Source organism: Sander vitreus, chromosome 3 (genome assembly GCF_031162955.1).
Source record: "Sander vitreus isolate 19-12246 chromosome 3, sanVit1, whole genome shotgun sequence".
Taxonomy (NCBI): domain Eukaryota; kingdom Metazoa; phylum Chordata; class Actinopteri; order Perciformes; family Percidae; genus Sander; species Sander vitreus.
The window spans coordinates 9,685,202-9,703,635 of NC_135857.1; the positions used below are offsets into that span (position 1 = coordinate 9,685,202).

General features: G+C 41.7%; 1 protein-coding gene across 2 annotated transcripts in view; it reads right to left on the bottom strand.

The window, feature by feature from the left end:
- The window catches only part of LOC144515243 (nectin 1b-like), an 87,220-nt gene that overhangs the window by 12,629 nt on the left and 56,157 nt on the right, over positions 1 to 18,434 (bottom strand). For both annotated transcript variants that reach the window (XM_078245911.1, XM_078245912.1), the window contains exons 2-5: positions 16,005 to 16,376; positions 13,284 to 13,583; positions 11,982 to 12,099; positions 6,212 to 6,363 (exon numbers count right to left, since the gene is read on the bottom strand). In XM_078245911.1, coding sequence (XP_078102037.1) covers positions 6,212 to 6,363; positions 11,982 to 12,099; positions 13,284 to 13,583; positions 16,005 to 16,376 — 942 coding nt within the window. The remainder of the gene's footprint in view (positions 1 to 6,211; positions 6,364 to 11,981; positions 12,100 to 13,283; positions 13,584 to 16,004; positions 16,377 to 18,434) is intronic.

Here is an 18,434-nt window from a genome sequence, read left to right on the forward strand (position 1 = left end):
CTTTACCTCTTCAATAAAATTCCAAAGTATCAAGACCCACTGAAGTGTCTCTTTCGGTCATGGACACCTTTTATTTATTTACATTTCCATTGGACTCTATGTTTTATTCATCTCATTTTCACCATGTGGGTACGATATTTTTCCCCTAAATCTCTTCTCTCTCTCAACTTCATTTTCTCACACAGGGAGCCAACTATTGCTTGTTCAGGGGAGCGTGGACACATGTCGACGGCGGCTGGCCTGTGCTTACAGAAGGATCCATCCTCACGCTTCCTTGCTAAATTGATGAGAATGCTGTCACTCCATCCAGTTTAACCCGGGTGGTAAAGCACTGTAGCAAAGCAACCTGCACCTCGGCTCTCTAAAGCAACTCGCTGCCACAGCTCCGACAAAGGAAGGATGAAAGGTGGCGTGGCTGGGCCGTGAGTGGAATCACCCAAAGGTTCACATACTGGCCGACCCCAAGCTGATCTGATATTATCCTTCACAGCTGATCCTGCTAATGTGGCAGGAATTATACGTCATTGACGCAGTCCCGCCCCCATCTCACAAAGGGCTGTTGTGTGGGAGACTCAAGGTTAAAAAAATATCTAATCAAGTTTAAAAGATTACTCAAGAGAGTAAACAAATTCAATCTGTAGTGAATGTTCTGCTTCGCTGAGAGAAATGTTCCCACAAGTCACACACACTTCTCCCTTCTCAGGGGTGATAATGACATAATTGTAAGGTCCTGACAAAACGGCCATTCATCACGTCTCCTTATGTGCTGGGAAGAAATTCAAGATGGCAGCATCGATTTGTTTCGAGTGTGATGGTGGGAAAGCTGATTATCTTAATGAAAGACTGATTTGGCTCTCTTAAGTTGTGGAGGATCTTTGAGGTTTAACCACATTATTCAGCCCCCTTCCTGCGGCTTTGTCGGCTGCAACATTTCACAGTCAATGTTTGACTGGCATTCCTATTAGACGGCTAAAAGTAAGGCTGCACAATAATCTTTAATCTAATCTTTTTTTTTTTTTTTTTTAATGCCATCTGGAACTGGCGCAATAAACACAACACGAAAGACACTCAGATTTTTGTTTTAGTTGACAGAGAATATCAGCAGAAAACTGTATAAAATGTAATGTGTCATTCTTTTTTTAGTGCTGCCGATATTTATTTTAAAATGTACTTTCATAATTAAAGGTGCAGTGGTTAAGCCTTATAAAACTAACTTTCTGTCATATTTGCTGAAACTGACCCTATGTTCCAGTAGAACTACATGAAGCAGGTCATTTAAAATAAATCCAGCTCTTCTGGCCCCACCTACAGCCTGTAGTGAGATTTGCAAAAATCCACCGCTCCCTGTTCAGATGCACCAATCAGGGCCAGAGGGAGGTGTCTAACTGCCTGTCAATCACTGCTCATGCACACACATTCATTCTCCCTTGTGGGGGGAGAGGCTTAGGAGACCGTTTTGGGCTTTAGCGGAAAGGGGGGAGGGACTGAGAAGTTGTTGATGTTCAAATTTTTTGGCTAAGTCCTGGATCTTCGCAATCCTACCTACGGCACCTTTAAATATTGTTCAATAAAGGAATGTTCATTTGCTTTCAATTCAAAAGCAATGTGTTGTATTTTAGCAGAATACTGAATGCAGCAGAAATGCAGAACTGAGTACACTTTAATATCTGCTTATTTATCGCAAGTAAAAACATTATGGCATATTGCATATGTTCCTCATATCATATGTCATTGTCTCTATTTTTGAACATGGCCTCTGATGCCCGTTAGAGATCTCTGAATTAGAGGTGTTTGCTAACAAGAAGTCCGTTCCAAGAAGCTCACCTCTGTCGCCATAGATCCCCCGCCCCCTGCCTACCTCTCTTCCCTTCCTTATTTTTTTTTACCTCAGACTTCCTCTTTCACCTGTTTGTTTCTGAGAGCGAGGATTGATTAAAACAGGAGAGTGGTTCATTAGATTCTGACAAGCGACACCACATCTGCAGAACACATGTCCTTGGAGAAAGCCGCCTTGGCCCATGTGACTTACCGTAGTCGATGCCATCTCCACAGCAAACACTATCCCCAAACTAATTGAAACAAGGTGCTCCGTGGCCACTCTATCTGCCCAGCTGACACTTATGCAGCTCCCACTAATCCGTCCACCGAAACGGAGGAGCTTGATTAAAACGCGCCTTCCTTAAGTGCTACAAACAAGTTGTCACGGATATTTTATCTTCCTGACACTGGGAGCAGAGTTGTGTCCCTGGCAGGTGTATATTGCTGTGTCAATCTAAAAATCAACTTCAAAATTAAAACAAAAAGCACTACTGCCATACCCAAACATGATGCAGCGAGTAGTAGTGCATTTGGATACATCTAGTTCTTGATAGTGACAGAACTATGGATGTACCTCCGATACTGCCTAAAATGTGGTAATGGGGAGTATGCGAGTCTGTGCACCAATCTGATACCACGTCATCTATACCAGAAAAAAAATCAACTTTAAAGTACTTTATGTTCTTTTTCCGTTCTGTCAAACTAGATCATACAAGAAAGTTTAACAATGATAGCAATATTATCACATTCATGCAGGCTTAGTATTGTACAACTGTTATAAATAATAATATATAGGGAGAAATGGTATCATGGTATCAAATTGGAGCAATGGTATCAGATCGGTACTTGGTATCAGGCCGATACTAAAGTTCAGGTATCGGAATCATTATAGGGAAGCAAAAAATGGTATCAGAACATCTCTATGTACAATGGTGGTATGAAGTGCTTGATAGATTGTGTCATATTGCTCTGATACAGCTTAGTGCAGGCTAAAAAAGGCCAGAGTTATTGACTCTAGAAACACGGAACTCTTCAGAGTGCCTCAAAACTCCCAGAAGATTAAAATGTGCCCTTTAACAAAGGAAAACAAATAATCATTTCATGTTCAGCACTAGTCAGCTGTGGTCTCCCAAATGCACTGCAGCTATGAGCTTGGTCACCTTTCTTTTGTGCAGGGAACACTTAGCTGGCATTACTGAGGCCCAATGCTGCAGCCTTGAACAGTAGCCAGCAGTGGGCTCTCTCACCTGCCATGTCTCTGCCGCCTCTGTCTGAGGCACAAAGATGCTCTTTGAAGTTAATGAAGCATCAGCATACTTCTTTACCTCCACCACCGGGTCATTATGCACAGCCAATGTCAAGGCTGCACAGAGCACTTCAAAGAATTAAAAGGAAACGCCATGCCCACCCTCAAATTCACCTCGAACAGTCTTGTATTTAAATCTCCATAACTGAGACAAAGTCTACCACAAGCTTTTATACATTTTAGCGCTGCAACTAACGGTAATTATCATTGTCGATTTAATCCGTTGGTTATTTTCTCGGTTAATCGATTAGTTGTTTGGTCTCTAAAATGTCAGAAAATGGTGAAAAACGTTGATCAGTGTTTCCCAAAGCCCAAGATGACGTCTTCAAGTGTCTTGTTTTGTCCACAACTCAAAGATATTTAGTGTACTGTCACAGAGAAGGGAAGACACTAGAACATATTCACATTTAACAAGCTAGAATCAGAGAATTTACACTTTTTGTTCTCTGAAAAAATGACTCAATCCGATTGATCGATTATCAAAATAGCGACTGCCAATTTATTTAATTCATTCATCTTTGCAGCTCTGCTACATTTACAGAAATGTCTTCTGAACAGAAACCATTTCTTCTACACACATCCTCAAAGCTTAATGATGTTCCAGGTAGTGCAGGAGATTATGCTGACACGCCTGCTTAAGACAGGAACAGGCTAGCATTTCACAGCATCAGCAAAGAGCACAAGCATTGTGTGATCCCACGGTAACGTATCCATGTTGGACCTGCATGAGACACAAGGGCAGCTCACCTCTGTTCATACATGCTGCTGCGGCTGCACTCCCGTATCCTGGAGCACCAAACCATACAGTCAATTAAAGCTGTTTTGGACTGGGCGCCATGTTGGAGCTGAGGCTCTGAACTGCGCTTTAGGAGGGGAACTTGTCACTGGTACGATGAGAACTGGCAACATGCTTTTGAGGCTTGTATGGGGACCCTTTGGGAATGTATCCTCAACAGAAAATAGACCTTCAAGTGCCTTGTGCCATTTAATATTCAGGATATGTGTCAGCATGACGACACACAGCTAAAGGAAACGCGGCGATCAAGTTGTCAAAATGTGAACACTTCTCTTAAATGCCTAATTCTGGGTCTCTGAATGACATGTAATAACTAAGTGTATTCATTACTGCAAACAAACATAGGGATAGGAAGTAATGACTAGCTTCTGCTGGGAGCCAGCTTTAAATTCAATCATCACATTATCTTTAACATGCAAACATGTACAGGGCTTTAAATTTATATATATATATATATATATATATATATATATATGTATATATATGTTAAAAAAGGTGCAGATTCAAATTTTGTATGCAGAAGAATTGAAACCGAATGTGCTTAAATGTACCCATGCATTGTTCTCCTCACTCATTCAATAGAATTATACGAACAAATGATGAGAATAAACAGAAAGTCTGGAGGAACAATAGCAATGTGGTTTGTTAATTTAAGCAATCAATGAAAAAGCAGAAATAGAAAATGACTTTGGTGCCTTTGTTTTGCCTTTCCAAAGGGATACAGTACTTTATGCAACAGTACAATCTCCTTGGAACACAATTACTCAATACAAGCTGGTGCAGGGTGATTTCCTGACCATATTACTTCCTCACTTTCCTGCTTGATAGATAAGGGCTGTACAAGCTCCTCTGAGATTTACATTATCACACTACTACACCACCCGCCTACTTTGGATTGGCAAGTTCTCTCAATGCAGGTAATGACATCATATCCTACAAAGCTGCTTTGTCCTAGCCTTAGCCTTACCAGACGAGAATAACACACTGAAAGAGAGGAAACAGAAAAAGACGGTATGCAATGATACTGTAAGACACAGCTGTTCACTTCACACCAGGCACAGCGCTCCCAGAGACACAACATGAGTCAACATGCAAAGCAATGCAAGTTAGAACACCCCCGCTTCCCAGAAACCAAGCAGCACAACGAGTACAGTGGAAAAGTCTTTCCAGTCGGACCAGAGCAAAACTGTGACAGTCTTCCAATACCACACACACAGCTGCTACCAATAGAAGAAGATTCTCACATTAGTCCTACGTATAGCAAAAGTCAGATCTGCTATATATATTGCAGCAAAGGCTTTGAGTGCAAAATATGGTCTCCTATGGATGTGAACCCAGAGGAACCACAGTGTGTGTGTGCCAATGATTATGTGGAAGGCAAGAGAACTGAATCAGTTTTGTTCAGCATTTTTGTTTTCCCCAGAAGACAGAAGAGACAAAAGAAGGAACGCAGAGCTCGACTACAAAGGAGGCACGGGTTTCTCGGAGAAATGTGAGCGTGATGCGAGCAAACTAGGATCAATATAGTACCCTCACCTCAAAACCCTCATTCTCCTTGATGTTATTTTAGGCGTTGATACTAAGAACTGCTTTATATCGCTCCCACACATGTGCCTGGGTGCGTAACAGGGCAGGGGGGAAGTAAGGGGGCGGCTGTTGTGATCTCACAGTGTTTGTGGAGTTCTGATACACAAACACAGTTGTTTTTTTTCCTCATCTAACCTGCCACACAGTGCAACAGGGAGTAGCAGAGCCCGGGCAGGTGGTAACAGCATCCACAACACACAGCCAATAAGGGCTGGGTACTGAAGTACCAAAGTTCAACACGCCAATAGGCATGCAGCGTGCTTCTACCGAGATCTAACAATGTCTGTGATTGGCTGTGTAACGTTACACGTCATAGAGGCACGCAGGAAAAACTCTACGTTACACTGAGATGTCTCACGTAGTAGGAGCTGAAAAAATAAAAAAAAGCATTTGTGCCACAATGTGTAATGTTGTTATTTATTTTTGTTAAAATAGATTTGATCAAATAGGTACTGAAAAAAGTATTCAGGAACAGGTATCGAAGTCGCGGTATTGGTGTCAGTACTGGTATCGAAAATGTTTGAATGATACCTAGGCCTACAGGCAATCTGCTCTGGTCTATGCGTGTGCATGGATGGATATTTGTGTTGATTTGTGCGGACGGGGGTCTGACGGATCTTTTAGCAGGGTACTGTATTGATGCAAGCCATGCCAGAGTTACTGAAGAGAAAGAGAGCGGAAAGCGAGCGCCTTTATCAACCTACCTGTGATGTTGACGTCCACGATGCCAGTGCGAGTCCCGATGCTGTTGGTGGCGTCGCAAACGTACGTGCCGGCCAGGTCGTAGGTCACCGGTCCCTTGAAGAACAGGGTGTTGTTCTTGATCTCCACATTACCGGGCAGGGAGCCGTTCAAGCTGAGGTGAGAGAGAGAGATAGAGAGAGGGAAAGAGGAAAGAATACAGACACCATGAAAAAGGCTGAATTACACCAGACCACGGCAGAAAAAAATAAATAAAATCCTTCTCCCCGGAGCAGCAAAGCAATTCAAAGCACATAAAAAATATAGTCTCTAGTGCCAAACAAACCTGGAAGTATGTGTGTGTGTGTGTGTGTGTGTGTGTGTGTGTGTGCGTGTGTGTGTGAGGGTGAGATAAATACCAGGAATATTTGACAGCGCTATATTTCAGCCATCATCCATCAAGTCCAAACTAAATTATGAGGACAGGGAATCCCAGCAGGTCCAAGCAGGTAAGACATAGCTGATGCCTGAGGACACAGGCCTCTTTGGTATGTGGAATACAAAACAGTGGTGGGAGGAGGGTGGGGGCGGTGAAATGGGGGCTTCTTTCCTCAACGACGGCACAGCTCACATGGCTGGACTCGAAACACAGGTGAGCTGTCAGGGGAGGAAGCTGATCAAGTGATAAATGCAGAATCTACCAAAATGCTGGGGCTGTCAATGAGAACTGGAGCCTGTTTTATCCTGCCTGAGATGTTTGTCTTCATGGCTGGCTGTCTCCACCGCGTTAAGACTCGCTAATGTTCTTTGATCAGGTCAGCACACTTTAAAAGGTCATGAGACAGATCATGAGCCCACCCACCGTCCGTTCTATCATCCGGGCACCGTTTTTACGGAGCCTGGAGGCTGAGGAAAGGCATCAGATTTCAGGACAATTAGCTGTTTCCTGTTGCCTTCCCCTAGATCAGCTTCATCAGCTGCTCTGAATGGCTTTAGCTTAAGGCAAGCTACAAATGCGACTGTGATGACATCAAATAGCTCTCCGGGCTGACTGTGGTGAGCTGCTGTGTGTGTGTGTGTGACATTGGTTTCTGTAAACAATGAGTATGTTTACATGCACACTAAAATTCCACTATTATTCTGAATATGACAACATTCCAAATTTGGTAAAGGTCATGTAAAGGCACATATTCTGAATAAAGCCTTTCTTCGAATTAAGCATTTTCCTATTAAAACATGTGGGATATGCTGGTATTACTTAGATTTTAGAAGCATTCTTTGGGCATGTATACAGTGCATTCAGAATTTGCAGTTTGTAATAGTTTAGGATCTATTATGTGCATGTAAACGTAGTCAAAGAGCTCCCTTCTTCATTCCTGAGCTTGCTCTCTGTCGGCGAGACACTTTGAGATCTGCTGGTGTGCGAGAACATTAAAAACAATGTAACGCTCCATTTATTACAGCCGAAGAAAAACTAAATGAAATCACAGAGAGGTAACAAAATTAGGTCTCACGCTAACAATGGCCACACATCAGGCACTTGAGCTGCACTAAGCAGGCTTTCAACAAGATTCTTCAGTAACGGGGAGGAACGACACAGTGACGAGCTATTTGCTAATTAATCTATCATAAAATGTCAATTATAAACAGCTGGCCCGTATGTGGTTAATGGCGTGTTAGGGAGCACATTTTTTTCAGGATAAAAAGCGTGGCGATTTTTTCTCTCTACAATAACGTGTGCATAGTTCAGAACAAATGTAATAGAGCTATGGTGGAGTTGTTTTCATTGGCCACCTCGCAATGGAGCTGCAGACAAGCGTCAATGCAGTACCTCACAATTCAATAATCAGTTACCTTGTGAGCCTCTATCCAATGCTGAGTGCTGCAAAGCCCAATTGATTTGCTGCAGAAATTACAGGCGGGAAAACTGCAATTCACCGCAGATTCTGAGGTGACCAGAGCATTTGTATGAGACATCTAAGTGTGTGTGTGTGTTTGTGTGTATGTGTGTGTGTGTGGAGCCTGAGGGGCAGTGAAATGAAAAGCTTGCATACAGCTTGAGAACGATTCAGATTGTGCAGTGATTCTCGTGTGCATACATGTATGTGGCGTGTGTGTACAGATGAGGGTGAGGGGACTGGAGGACACTATATCCATCAAAACACCATGCCACTATAAACTGCATGATTGTGTGGAGGGGGCATTAAACTTGAATGCAGAACAACAGACTGTACATTATGGCTGTCACAATTCTCCAAATCCACAATTCAACGAATTTAAGGTCACGATTCAATTTCATTTTCATTCATTTGCTAACGTTACCCTGTGTCTTTAGCTGCATGCTACCAGCAAGTAAACTAATGTTACCCTGTGTCTTTAGCGGTCCGCTACCTGCCGGTAAGCTAACGTTACCCTGTGTCTTTAGCTGCCCGCTACCTGCCGGTAAGCTAACGTTACCCTGTGTCTTTAGCTGCCCGCTACCTGCCGGTAAGCTAACGTTACCCTGTGTCTTTAGCTGCCCGCTACCTGCCGGTAAGCTAACGTTACCCTGTGTCTTTAGCTGCCCGCTACCAGCCGGTAAGCTAACGTTATGCTGTGTTTTTTTTTCCTATTATTCCCGTTATCTTTCTTCAGGACGTGTGCAAGTAGGCAGGGGTGGAGAGAGAAAAAAATACTGGGGGAATCGCCAATCCTGCTCTTGACTTTAATAGTCAAAATCAAAAGCTCATTTTGATTGATTTTCGATTTAAAAAAACGAAAGTGTGACACCCCTACTATGCATGCTTCAAGGCTTTAATGTAAAATATGATTGTTATTCATAATCAGGTCTAAAAAAGAAGACGAAGAGATCAAAATATTCATTGAAAGAAGGAGTTCAGACTGCTTCCTGGACTTCAAACTAACACATAAGTATAAGCATGAAAGGACAGTATCTTTAATCAAAGAGCTATCTATTTAGATGGCCTCAAAGTGTTCTTACATTACTGCGTAATGTTTATTGTAAGGTTTCAGTGTCTTTGAGGAGCCACAGACAACTTTAGCAATATTTACTAACTGCTCATGTTAAATAAAAGAGGCAATAAACCTGACTTAAATATAATTTAAAGGGGCATTAAGTCATCTGAGAGTTTCATCCACAGCTATGGGTAGATTGAAGCAACAGTTCCCTTAGGGTGGCCTTTAATCAACATGAATAATAGAATCACATTTTCACTACGGCGATAAGTAAGCTAGCTAATTAGAGTGGAGTTTGAGGTAATCACACTGCAAAATGCGGTGATAACAATAATACTGCTTTCTTATTTCTAGAATCCCATATCTTTGATTGACTGTCAATGCATCGTGGAGGGAGAGGATGTGTGTGCTGGAATATTGCTTTTCAGGGAAAGCAAAAGAATATTAAATCTGAAACAACAGCACATAAGTAATTGAGGTACAGTATTTGTGATCATTAACAATTCTTTCGCCCTCCCTTCCCCCACTTAGTTTTCTTGTGCCCACTAAAAACATACTCAACAAATGTGTAAGGCGAGTGAAGAATGCCCTACAAGCAAACATTTAAAAAGCAAACAAAGTTCAAACAGGGAGTCCTTTCTTTAGTCGAGTCTGCTATTTCAGTGCAGCTCCCCATTAACCCATTTAGAGAAATAGCTCTGGCATTGTGCTCTTAGAAAAAAAAAGGACTGTGCTTATGCCGAGGCGTCTGCACACTCCACACAATGCAGGGGAACAGAGAAAACGTGAGAAAAATGAATGCAGATAGTAGGAAAGTGAAGATTATTTCAATTATAGCTTCTAGAGTGAGCCAAATAAATTAGAAAACAAACAAAACAATACAATCCTATGATCTCATGGGATTAGATAAATACTAGATACAATAGATTGTCTATGTAATTAATATGGATCTGTGTCAGAGACATTACTATTTATTGGATTTGGCTACACCTCTCGTGTGTGTGTGTGTGTGTGTGTGTGTGTGTGTGTGTGTGTGTGTGTGTGTGTGTGTGTGGTTTAAGAAGTGTGTGTGTGGGGGCGGGGGGGGTCTGGGGGTCCTCCGCCAGAAAAATCTTTTTGATTTAAATCCCATTTCCTGCATTTCTAAATACATATTTATAGGGTCGAAGGTGATACAAAATTCAGGAAATAATTAAGTTGATCATAAGGATAAATTATACCAGAAAGAATAGTACTAAACTATGTATAAGAAAACATTGTCTTACTTTCTTTATTGCTTAAAGTAGGAGCGATCGCCAAGACTTATAAATAAAATACTATCAATGTGTGTGTGTGTGTGTGTGTGTGTTTGTGGTGACAAGTGTGACGCAATCCTGCCGGCCTGTTCTGGATCCTTCCGTCACAGCCTTGTGCCGACCTCCACACAAGAGCCCAGGGGAACCTTCACAACACATTTGGCATCTCATTTTCAGTGCAGCAATGGCCGTCCCCTCCTATCTGTCAGCCCAGTGCCCTCGTCTTTCTAGATCACATCTCTTCACCCTCCTCCTCCTTCTCCCTATCTCCCTAAATCTCCCGTTGCCTTTGATGAAAAAAACAAACTAAAAAAAAAAAACAAGCAGGTCAAATCTTCTCTATCTTGTCGTCTTCGTTGGCTGCTGCTGTGTGTATATCAGCGTCTCTGCCCTGAGAGCTAAATCTATGCATAAGAAAAAAGGGTAAAAAACTCCCCATGCCTCATTAAAATCCAACAGTGGTCCATAGAGTAGATACAATGAGGGCACAATGGTCTATTAATCCACATCCACTCGTGTCAAGTGACATATTTCTGTGCCCAGTCTCTGCCGAGCAATTACACGACAAATTGCTACATTTATCTCTCAATTTGACCATATAACGCTGTCATTTCAAACTGCGATACGCTCACAAACATTGCTTTATATTCAAAGAGTGGCACCGCCTTTCCTGTGTTTTTTTATTGTTATTTTGAATCTGACATCAGAACCCAGTAAAGAGTTGATCAGTGCAAATTACAGCAAATAAGTATGCATTCGAGTTGCACTCCGTCCATGTCTCTGTGTACATTTGACCTACATCATTTCCGCACGACCGACTTTCATGCAATTACTCAAAGCAGATCAAACCCGGGGGTTATTTGGCGAGCCCCAGAGGCCATGAAAACATGTTTGTATCTCTTTCTTGCTCATGTATTAGCAGTGATAGTCTCAGAGGCAAAAACACTGATGTCAGCCCTGCGGTATGCTGGCCTAATCCATGGCTTCCAAACTGCAGCCCTCTCCTCCGTGTGTGTCAGAGACAAACCGCTGCCTTCTGTGCCCTCCAGAGAACACAACAGCACCAACAGTGACGCTGTCTTACCCCTCTATCTGCATGCTGGCCTTCCCGACTTCAAAGCAAAAGCCAAAAAGCAAGGCAATGCTGTTTGCATTTATCTCCCAGTATCTGAGACCATCAGGCAGATAGGGGAGTGTGTGTTGCAACCATAATGGGACCATTGTGCTCTGCCTCGGGCCCAAGTCTTATCTTCATTACACGTTATATAAACAAACAAATACACACAGACACATTTCTGGACAGGATGAAGGTAGCTGGTGTGTTTTTAATTTTGAAGAAGATTACTTTCTTGTACATATATATGTACATCTTGAAACAAATGTTGGAAAAGAGCAGGCTATTTGACTGGGCCATTCCATGAAATTGCCTGCCTGTGCTTGAGTAAGCCCTGCACAAAAATACTTGTTTTCACTCAGAAACCCAAGGTGAGAGAAACAACACGTAGCAATGCGGCCTTAAAGGGTTTTGTTTAGTCAAACTCACAGTTTCCACTGGTAGATGGTGACAGGGGGGTTAGCGTCAGCCCTGCAGGTCAGCTGAACATTCTGACGGTTCAGGAACCAGTTTCCATCAAAGTCCTCAATCTTCACCTCGGGTTCGTCTGCAAGGAAGGCACACTGGAGTCAGTTTGTTGCCCAAAAACACTGGTGTATTCCTGAATAAATTTAACTATTGCAAAAAAATTATGAACAATTTCTCCAGATTTTTAACATTTTTAGCTTTACCAATTGTTACATTGCTGTAGTTATATATATGATATGATATATATTATATAATGATCCAACAGTGCAAGACTCATTCCACCAAGATGCACCACAGAGCGCCACTGGAAGTCATTCCTGCCTGTGGCCAATCAAACTCTTTAACTCCTCCCTCCAGAGTGTCAGTGACTGGGAGGCCCTGGGATAGTTTATCATTATTTTTTCATTATTCATATCTTCAACTGTGCGATATTGTGAGCAATACTTTGTTAATACTGCAAGAAAAATTCAACTGTGCAATACTCCGGTTTATTTACATTAATGCATTTACTTATACCGCAAACCGATCCAATTTCTCTGCACTATTATTATGTAGATTATTGTTTACACCGTTGTATATATTACAGTATTTGACAGATTTTATATCTTTATTTTTACATATATATTGATGCTATGCATTTTAGTATAATGTCTATTTTATTTCTTATTTCTAATTGTTCTTATAATGTCTCCATATATTTCTACTCAAGAATGGAGTACATGTAACAAACCAAATTTCCCCTCTAGGATCAATTAAGTATTTTGATTGATTGACTGACTGATTGATTGATTGATTGATTGATTGATTGATTGATAATACACATACCTGTAAAATAGGTGCGTAGGAGAATTAAATCAAAAAGCAGTGAACTCTAACTCTAACATACTTTCAGCGCAAGATTGATTAAAGAGGCTATGTTGCAGTATTGGTTTTTTTTAAAGATAATTTAGTCAATTATTATTAAACCAAAAGTGAAAATTGAGAATTCTTTCGTAAATTGTAAAAATGTTCTTGGTGGGAGTCTGGTGCATACTCAGCAGCTATTTTGCTTTCTTTCTCTTGACTTTGTACAGCTGGAAAGGTTTCTGAGCTGTTTGCAAGAAGACCTTGTTTACTGTAAACTATGGTGATCGGTTCATGCTGGCGGCAGGAAACGAAAACATGATGCATGAGATCAGGAAATCCAGGTGAGAATACGTTCCAACCAAAAAGAAAAGACAAGTGATTTTTTAGTTCAAATCTATATAAAAAGCAGATTCTTACACTGCACGTTGAGCACCACGCTGTCTGAGATCCTTTCGCCTCGGTACATTACGATACACGTCAGCTTCTGTTTGTGGGTCTCACGGCTCGGCACCACCACGTAATTGCTCCGTACCGTCACCGTCCCGTTTTGGTTGCGAGTCTCCTGGAACGTGGCTTCGCCCTTCAACCTGGTGTCCCATTTGATCACACTCGGCGGCTTCCCGTTGGCTGACACACAAGTGGCGACAGTCATCTTGCGTTTGCTGGCCCTGGCCACAATTGTGGGCGTTGTCAGAGTCATGCGTGTCATAGGCCGAGCTGTGCAGAAGACAGGATAAAGCAAACAAATGACATACAATGTAATTAAAGCACGTTAAACAAAGACCTTGTGTTTTGTGTCTAATTGTGTCTTCTTCACCTACAATCAGCTTTTCAAAGTAAATTAAACTAAGGGGATGAGAGACGAAAACATTGTTTTGGAACTCAAATCACGCAAAGTTTTCCTTTCCTTGCTGAAAGCCAAAGCAGTTGTCAAGGCTCATGCAGACGTAGAACCCAATCATCCAATTTCAATCCTTTGCGAGTTGCCAATTAGCAATCTACTTTAAGAACATCTAAAGGCAGGCTCGAGCCTGAGCACTACTGAAAGAGATGAAGAGGCCTCTTTGAATGCTGCCACTTGGTTATCTGCACACAGGTTCCTAACGTTCACTGAGCTGCAGAAAGCCCAAAAAGACCTGGGAGGCTCTGTGACACAAAACGGGGACTAGGGGCTGAGAAGATGCTCTGGCAACAGGGACTACTTAAGCCAAGTGCTTTTTTCTTTTACTGGGACTTAATGGAAAAACACACCAACACTTAATTTCTAATTAGATCTCTAATCAGAGTCAGCGCACAACCTTTTGAAACGCTGCCTCTTGCCAAGATAAACTACTTCTTAGGCGCTCATTATTTCATCCCGCACAAAATGAGATTATTCAAGCCAAATTACACACTCTGAAGTGGCCTTATTGATTCCTGTCCCACCTGCCATTTTTATTGACTGCTTTCTGCAACGGCTTCCTATTTTCTAAAAACCACATCTGGGACTGGTGTTAAACGACACGTCACCCTAATCATCGCATCGTGAAAATGTCAAAAATGATTTTCATTTCAACTTTGAACGTGTACACATAACAAGGTCCTAAATGGAATGAGGGAGACTCAACAATGATGCAATGGTTGGCGGTGCTGTTCACCAATCACAGACGGGTTTTTTTTTTTTTACTGTAAACAGCGTGATTTTGTAGCAGCTTTAGGAAACAGAGAAACAGCATCTGCTTTTTAAACATTCCTACTTCCTCCACTACTACTACTACAACAAAGCCTGTGGCAATGTAACCTTGAAGAGCTTGAAGTGTGTTCTCTTAGCCTGTAACTAAAAAAGGAAGATGTCGGTTTGACCCAGTGTTCTCTGATTCAAAACAATTGTCTTTTGCCCACCTAAAGTCGAAGAGAAACAAAATCGGGGTGAAAGATTTACAACCTTCTGACTTCTCTTCAGGCCAACAATAACATGTTAAAGGAAAGAACTCCTTGGGCCCTATTTTAACGATCTAAGTGCATGTCGCAAAGCGCCTGGCGTAGGTGCGTTTAGGGCGCGTACGAATCCACTTTTGCTAGTTTAATGGCAGAAAATCGGGTCAAAAGGGTTGTACTTAGTGTCTTAATTAATTCATAGGTGTGTTTTGGGCGTAACATGCAATAAACCAAACCAATCAGAGTGTCATCTCCCATTCCCTTTAAAAGCCAGGTGCGTTTGTACCTTGGTGTAAAGCTATTATGATGGCGGATTTGCATCGTAATAATTTTATTTCTAATCTTTTGCATGTTTGTGTGCTGCTGCGCTTCCCTGTGTGTGTAAAAAGCATAGTGTGCGCGCGCTGTGCACGAGCCTAGGAGCATTTTACTAATTTGCTGTTAAAATAATGAAATGCTGCGTTATTGTTTAGACCAGGTTTTTGTTGGTCAATGGCGCGATCACTTTCCACTTCCTCAAGATAGCAATACACCAAGAATGCACCTGAACACACCGCCCTGTAAGACCAGCACGCCCATGGGCGCACATATGGGTGCAGGTGCATTAGCTATTTAAATGACACGGGCGCTGGCCGGGAAATTGACAACTGCGTCGGTCTTAAACTAGCAAAGACACTTGCGCTGTGCTGCGACGGGTGCAAGACAGGGCCCCTTAACTGATGCTAAGATGTAAAACCTGTTTTTTTTTGTTGTTGTCTCACAACACATTGATATATACACCGCGACCATTACACAATCTGTTCTGTACGATCCATGCCTGTTCTACAACATGTGGAAGCTTGAAAAGGAACAATATTGGCTGACCAAGGCACATGCAAACCTGGGTATTAAAGTAATTGGGTTGTGCCATTGAATGTGGATGAATTTTCAGATTTTACTGTGACTGTGCAGTCAAAACCCTGCATCTCCAAATCTGGTGATTTTGAATTTTTCAAACATAGGGAAGGATTAATTATTCACTTACAGATTGAGCAGCTAAACTGAACTCAGATTAGATTTCTAAGATTTATATCCGTACAGGGAGCCTTTGCTTTCGCTTAAATACAATATTTTTGCCAGTTTTACCTTTCAAAATATAGCTGTTGTGGATTTAAACAGAATAAAACCTGACTGACAATCTCCAAAAGTATAACATTTCAGTGTTTCTGTACAAGTTCGTACCAAATACAGTGAGGTTGACCGTGTTTTCCCGGTTTCCCGCAGGAAATGTGGTATACTCGCAGATGTAGGTCGCTTCGTCAGACAGCTGCAGCTCGGAGAACATGATGGTGGTGTCCTCCAGCGAGGGCATGCGATGGCGGACCGCGGCCTGCTTGAAGGTGACTCGCTCCTTAAAGGGCGGCAGGACGGACACGCCCAGGGCCGGGTTGGCTATGGCCACGTTCTGTTTGCTACTGTTGAGGACCTTCTGCCAGGTGACTTGAGAGATCTTGACCGGCGGGTTACTGTTGACGAAAATGCAGCGCAGTTCCACTTGTGAGCCCACAAAGCCGGACTTATTGGAGTCCATCTGTACCATCTGCCCGCTGCCAGCTACAAGTAACAGAGAGAGAGAGAGAGAGAGAGAGAGAGCGAGAGAGAAAAAAACATTTAATTATGATTAACAAGTGTCCAAGGTCAAGCAAAGCACTCGAGTCAATAGCACGTGCATGCACTGAAAGTCAAGGAGTCACTCAGCTTCCTAGCTAGTACATACAACACTCACAGTCAGAATCAAGGATTCAGCCATACATTCACCATACACTACAGATGCAACATCTGCTCCTCACACTGGTGGAATGTAACTAAGTTAATTTACTCCACTACTGTACTTAAGAACAAATGTTGAGGTACTTGTACTTTACTTGAGTCTTTTCTTTTCATGCTACTTTCTTTTCTTCTTTAGTTACTAGTTACTTTACACATTGAGAGTTTTGTACACAAATTAAGTATGTTTTATTATAAATGAAACTAGCCAACAACATAAGGGCCTGCAAGTCCAGCTGAGATGATTAGACCATTAAACACACAACTGTTTGGATCCTTCACTCTTTCTAAAATGGGAGGATTTTTCTACATTGAGTACTTTAACTTTAAAGGTAAGTACATTTACCTGATGATACTTATATACTTTTACTTAAGTAACATTTTCAATGCAGGTCTTTTACTTGTAACAGAGTATTTCAACAGTGTGGTATTAGCACTTTTACTTAAGTAAGGTATCTGAATACTTCCTCCACCACTGGCTCCTTATACATGTATACATGTGTAAAGAGTTGCTCCATGGGGGTGTTGTGTGTAAAAGCTGGGGGAGTTATCAACATAATGGGCACATCCACACAACCCTGTCTTTGTCCATGAAGGCAGTGTTTCTGCTGAGATGAAGGGCCGAGCGAGAACCAATGCATCACTAATGAATGAGTACAAGGGCGACGAGATGGAGCCAAGTCATCGTCGGCTGCCCCCCCGACTACACACTGGCTAACCCATTGTAATCTTAATTACTTTTTACTCACAAATACTTCAATGACTGCCTGGAGCTCCCATTAAAAAAAAACAACATGGAAGAGAACACACAAACATTAGCTATATAAAAAAACAGCAATCACGCCCCTCTCCTCTACTCTTTTAGCCTGTGGGGAGTATGGTACCAAAAAATAAAATAAATAAATTGATTAATTAGGAAGGACGGACCCTCTGTAAACTCGCCTGTGGTTTAGTCTTTTAGCATATGCTGACCTCTTACTAAACTCAAGTGTAAAGCTCCCTTCTTCCTCATGCCCCTCGGCTTGATGCATCATACAGTATGTCTCCATCCTGGCATCTGCTGCCCCTCTCAGCCTGCCTGCTTTTACATAGTGCACACATGATTAACGAATTGACAGAAAATGAACCGACAATAACTTTTATGATCAAATAATCACCTAAGTCATTTATTAAGCACATATGCCAAGCATTTGTTACTGATCGGCTGCTTTTCTCCATTTTGTATAGTTGTAATAATGGAGGTTTGGTCTATTTCATGGCATGTTATGGCCTGAATAATGAATTGATTAATCAAAGAAAAAAGCTCAACGGATTACTCAATATTGAAAATAATGGTTGTAGCTAGGACTGCCCGATATGAGGAAAATATGTGATATGCGATTACATTGTTGAATATCACTTGCGATAAATAAACAGATATTAAAGTGTAGCCAGTCCGCTAAAATACATCAGATTGCTAAAACAATGAAAGGAAATCATTTCCAACATTCTTTTTTTTTTTTTTTTATGAATTGAACATTGAATTTAATATAAAAAGGCACCACTAAAAAAGAATGACTAACATTTTAAAGTGCAGTTTTCTACTGACATTTTCTGTCAACTAACAAAAAAATCTTGGAGTTTCTATTGCGACATACTTTTCACAATGTGTAAAAAGTGCGCCAGATGATATCGCGATGATGATATAAAAAACAACATATTGTGCAGCCCTAGTTGTAGCTCTTCTTCCTGCTCTCATTCTTCTTTGTCCATTCGATCTGAGTTTGAAGTGCAGAAAAACGAACTTTCATTCACGCCTGATCCGGGGTCTGAAATGACTGCAGTCTGAACAGATGTGTCATTGAA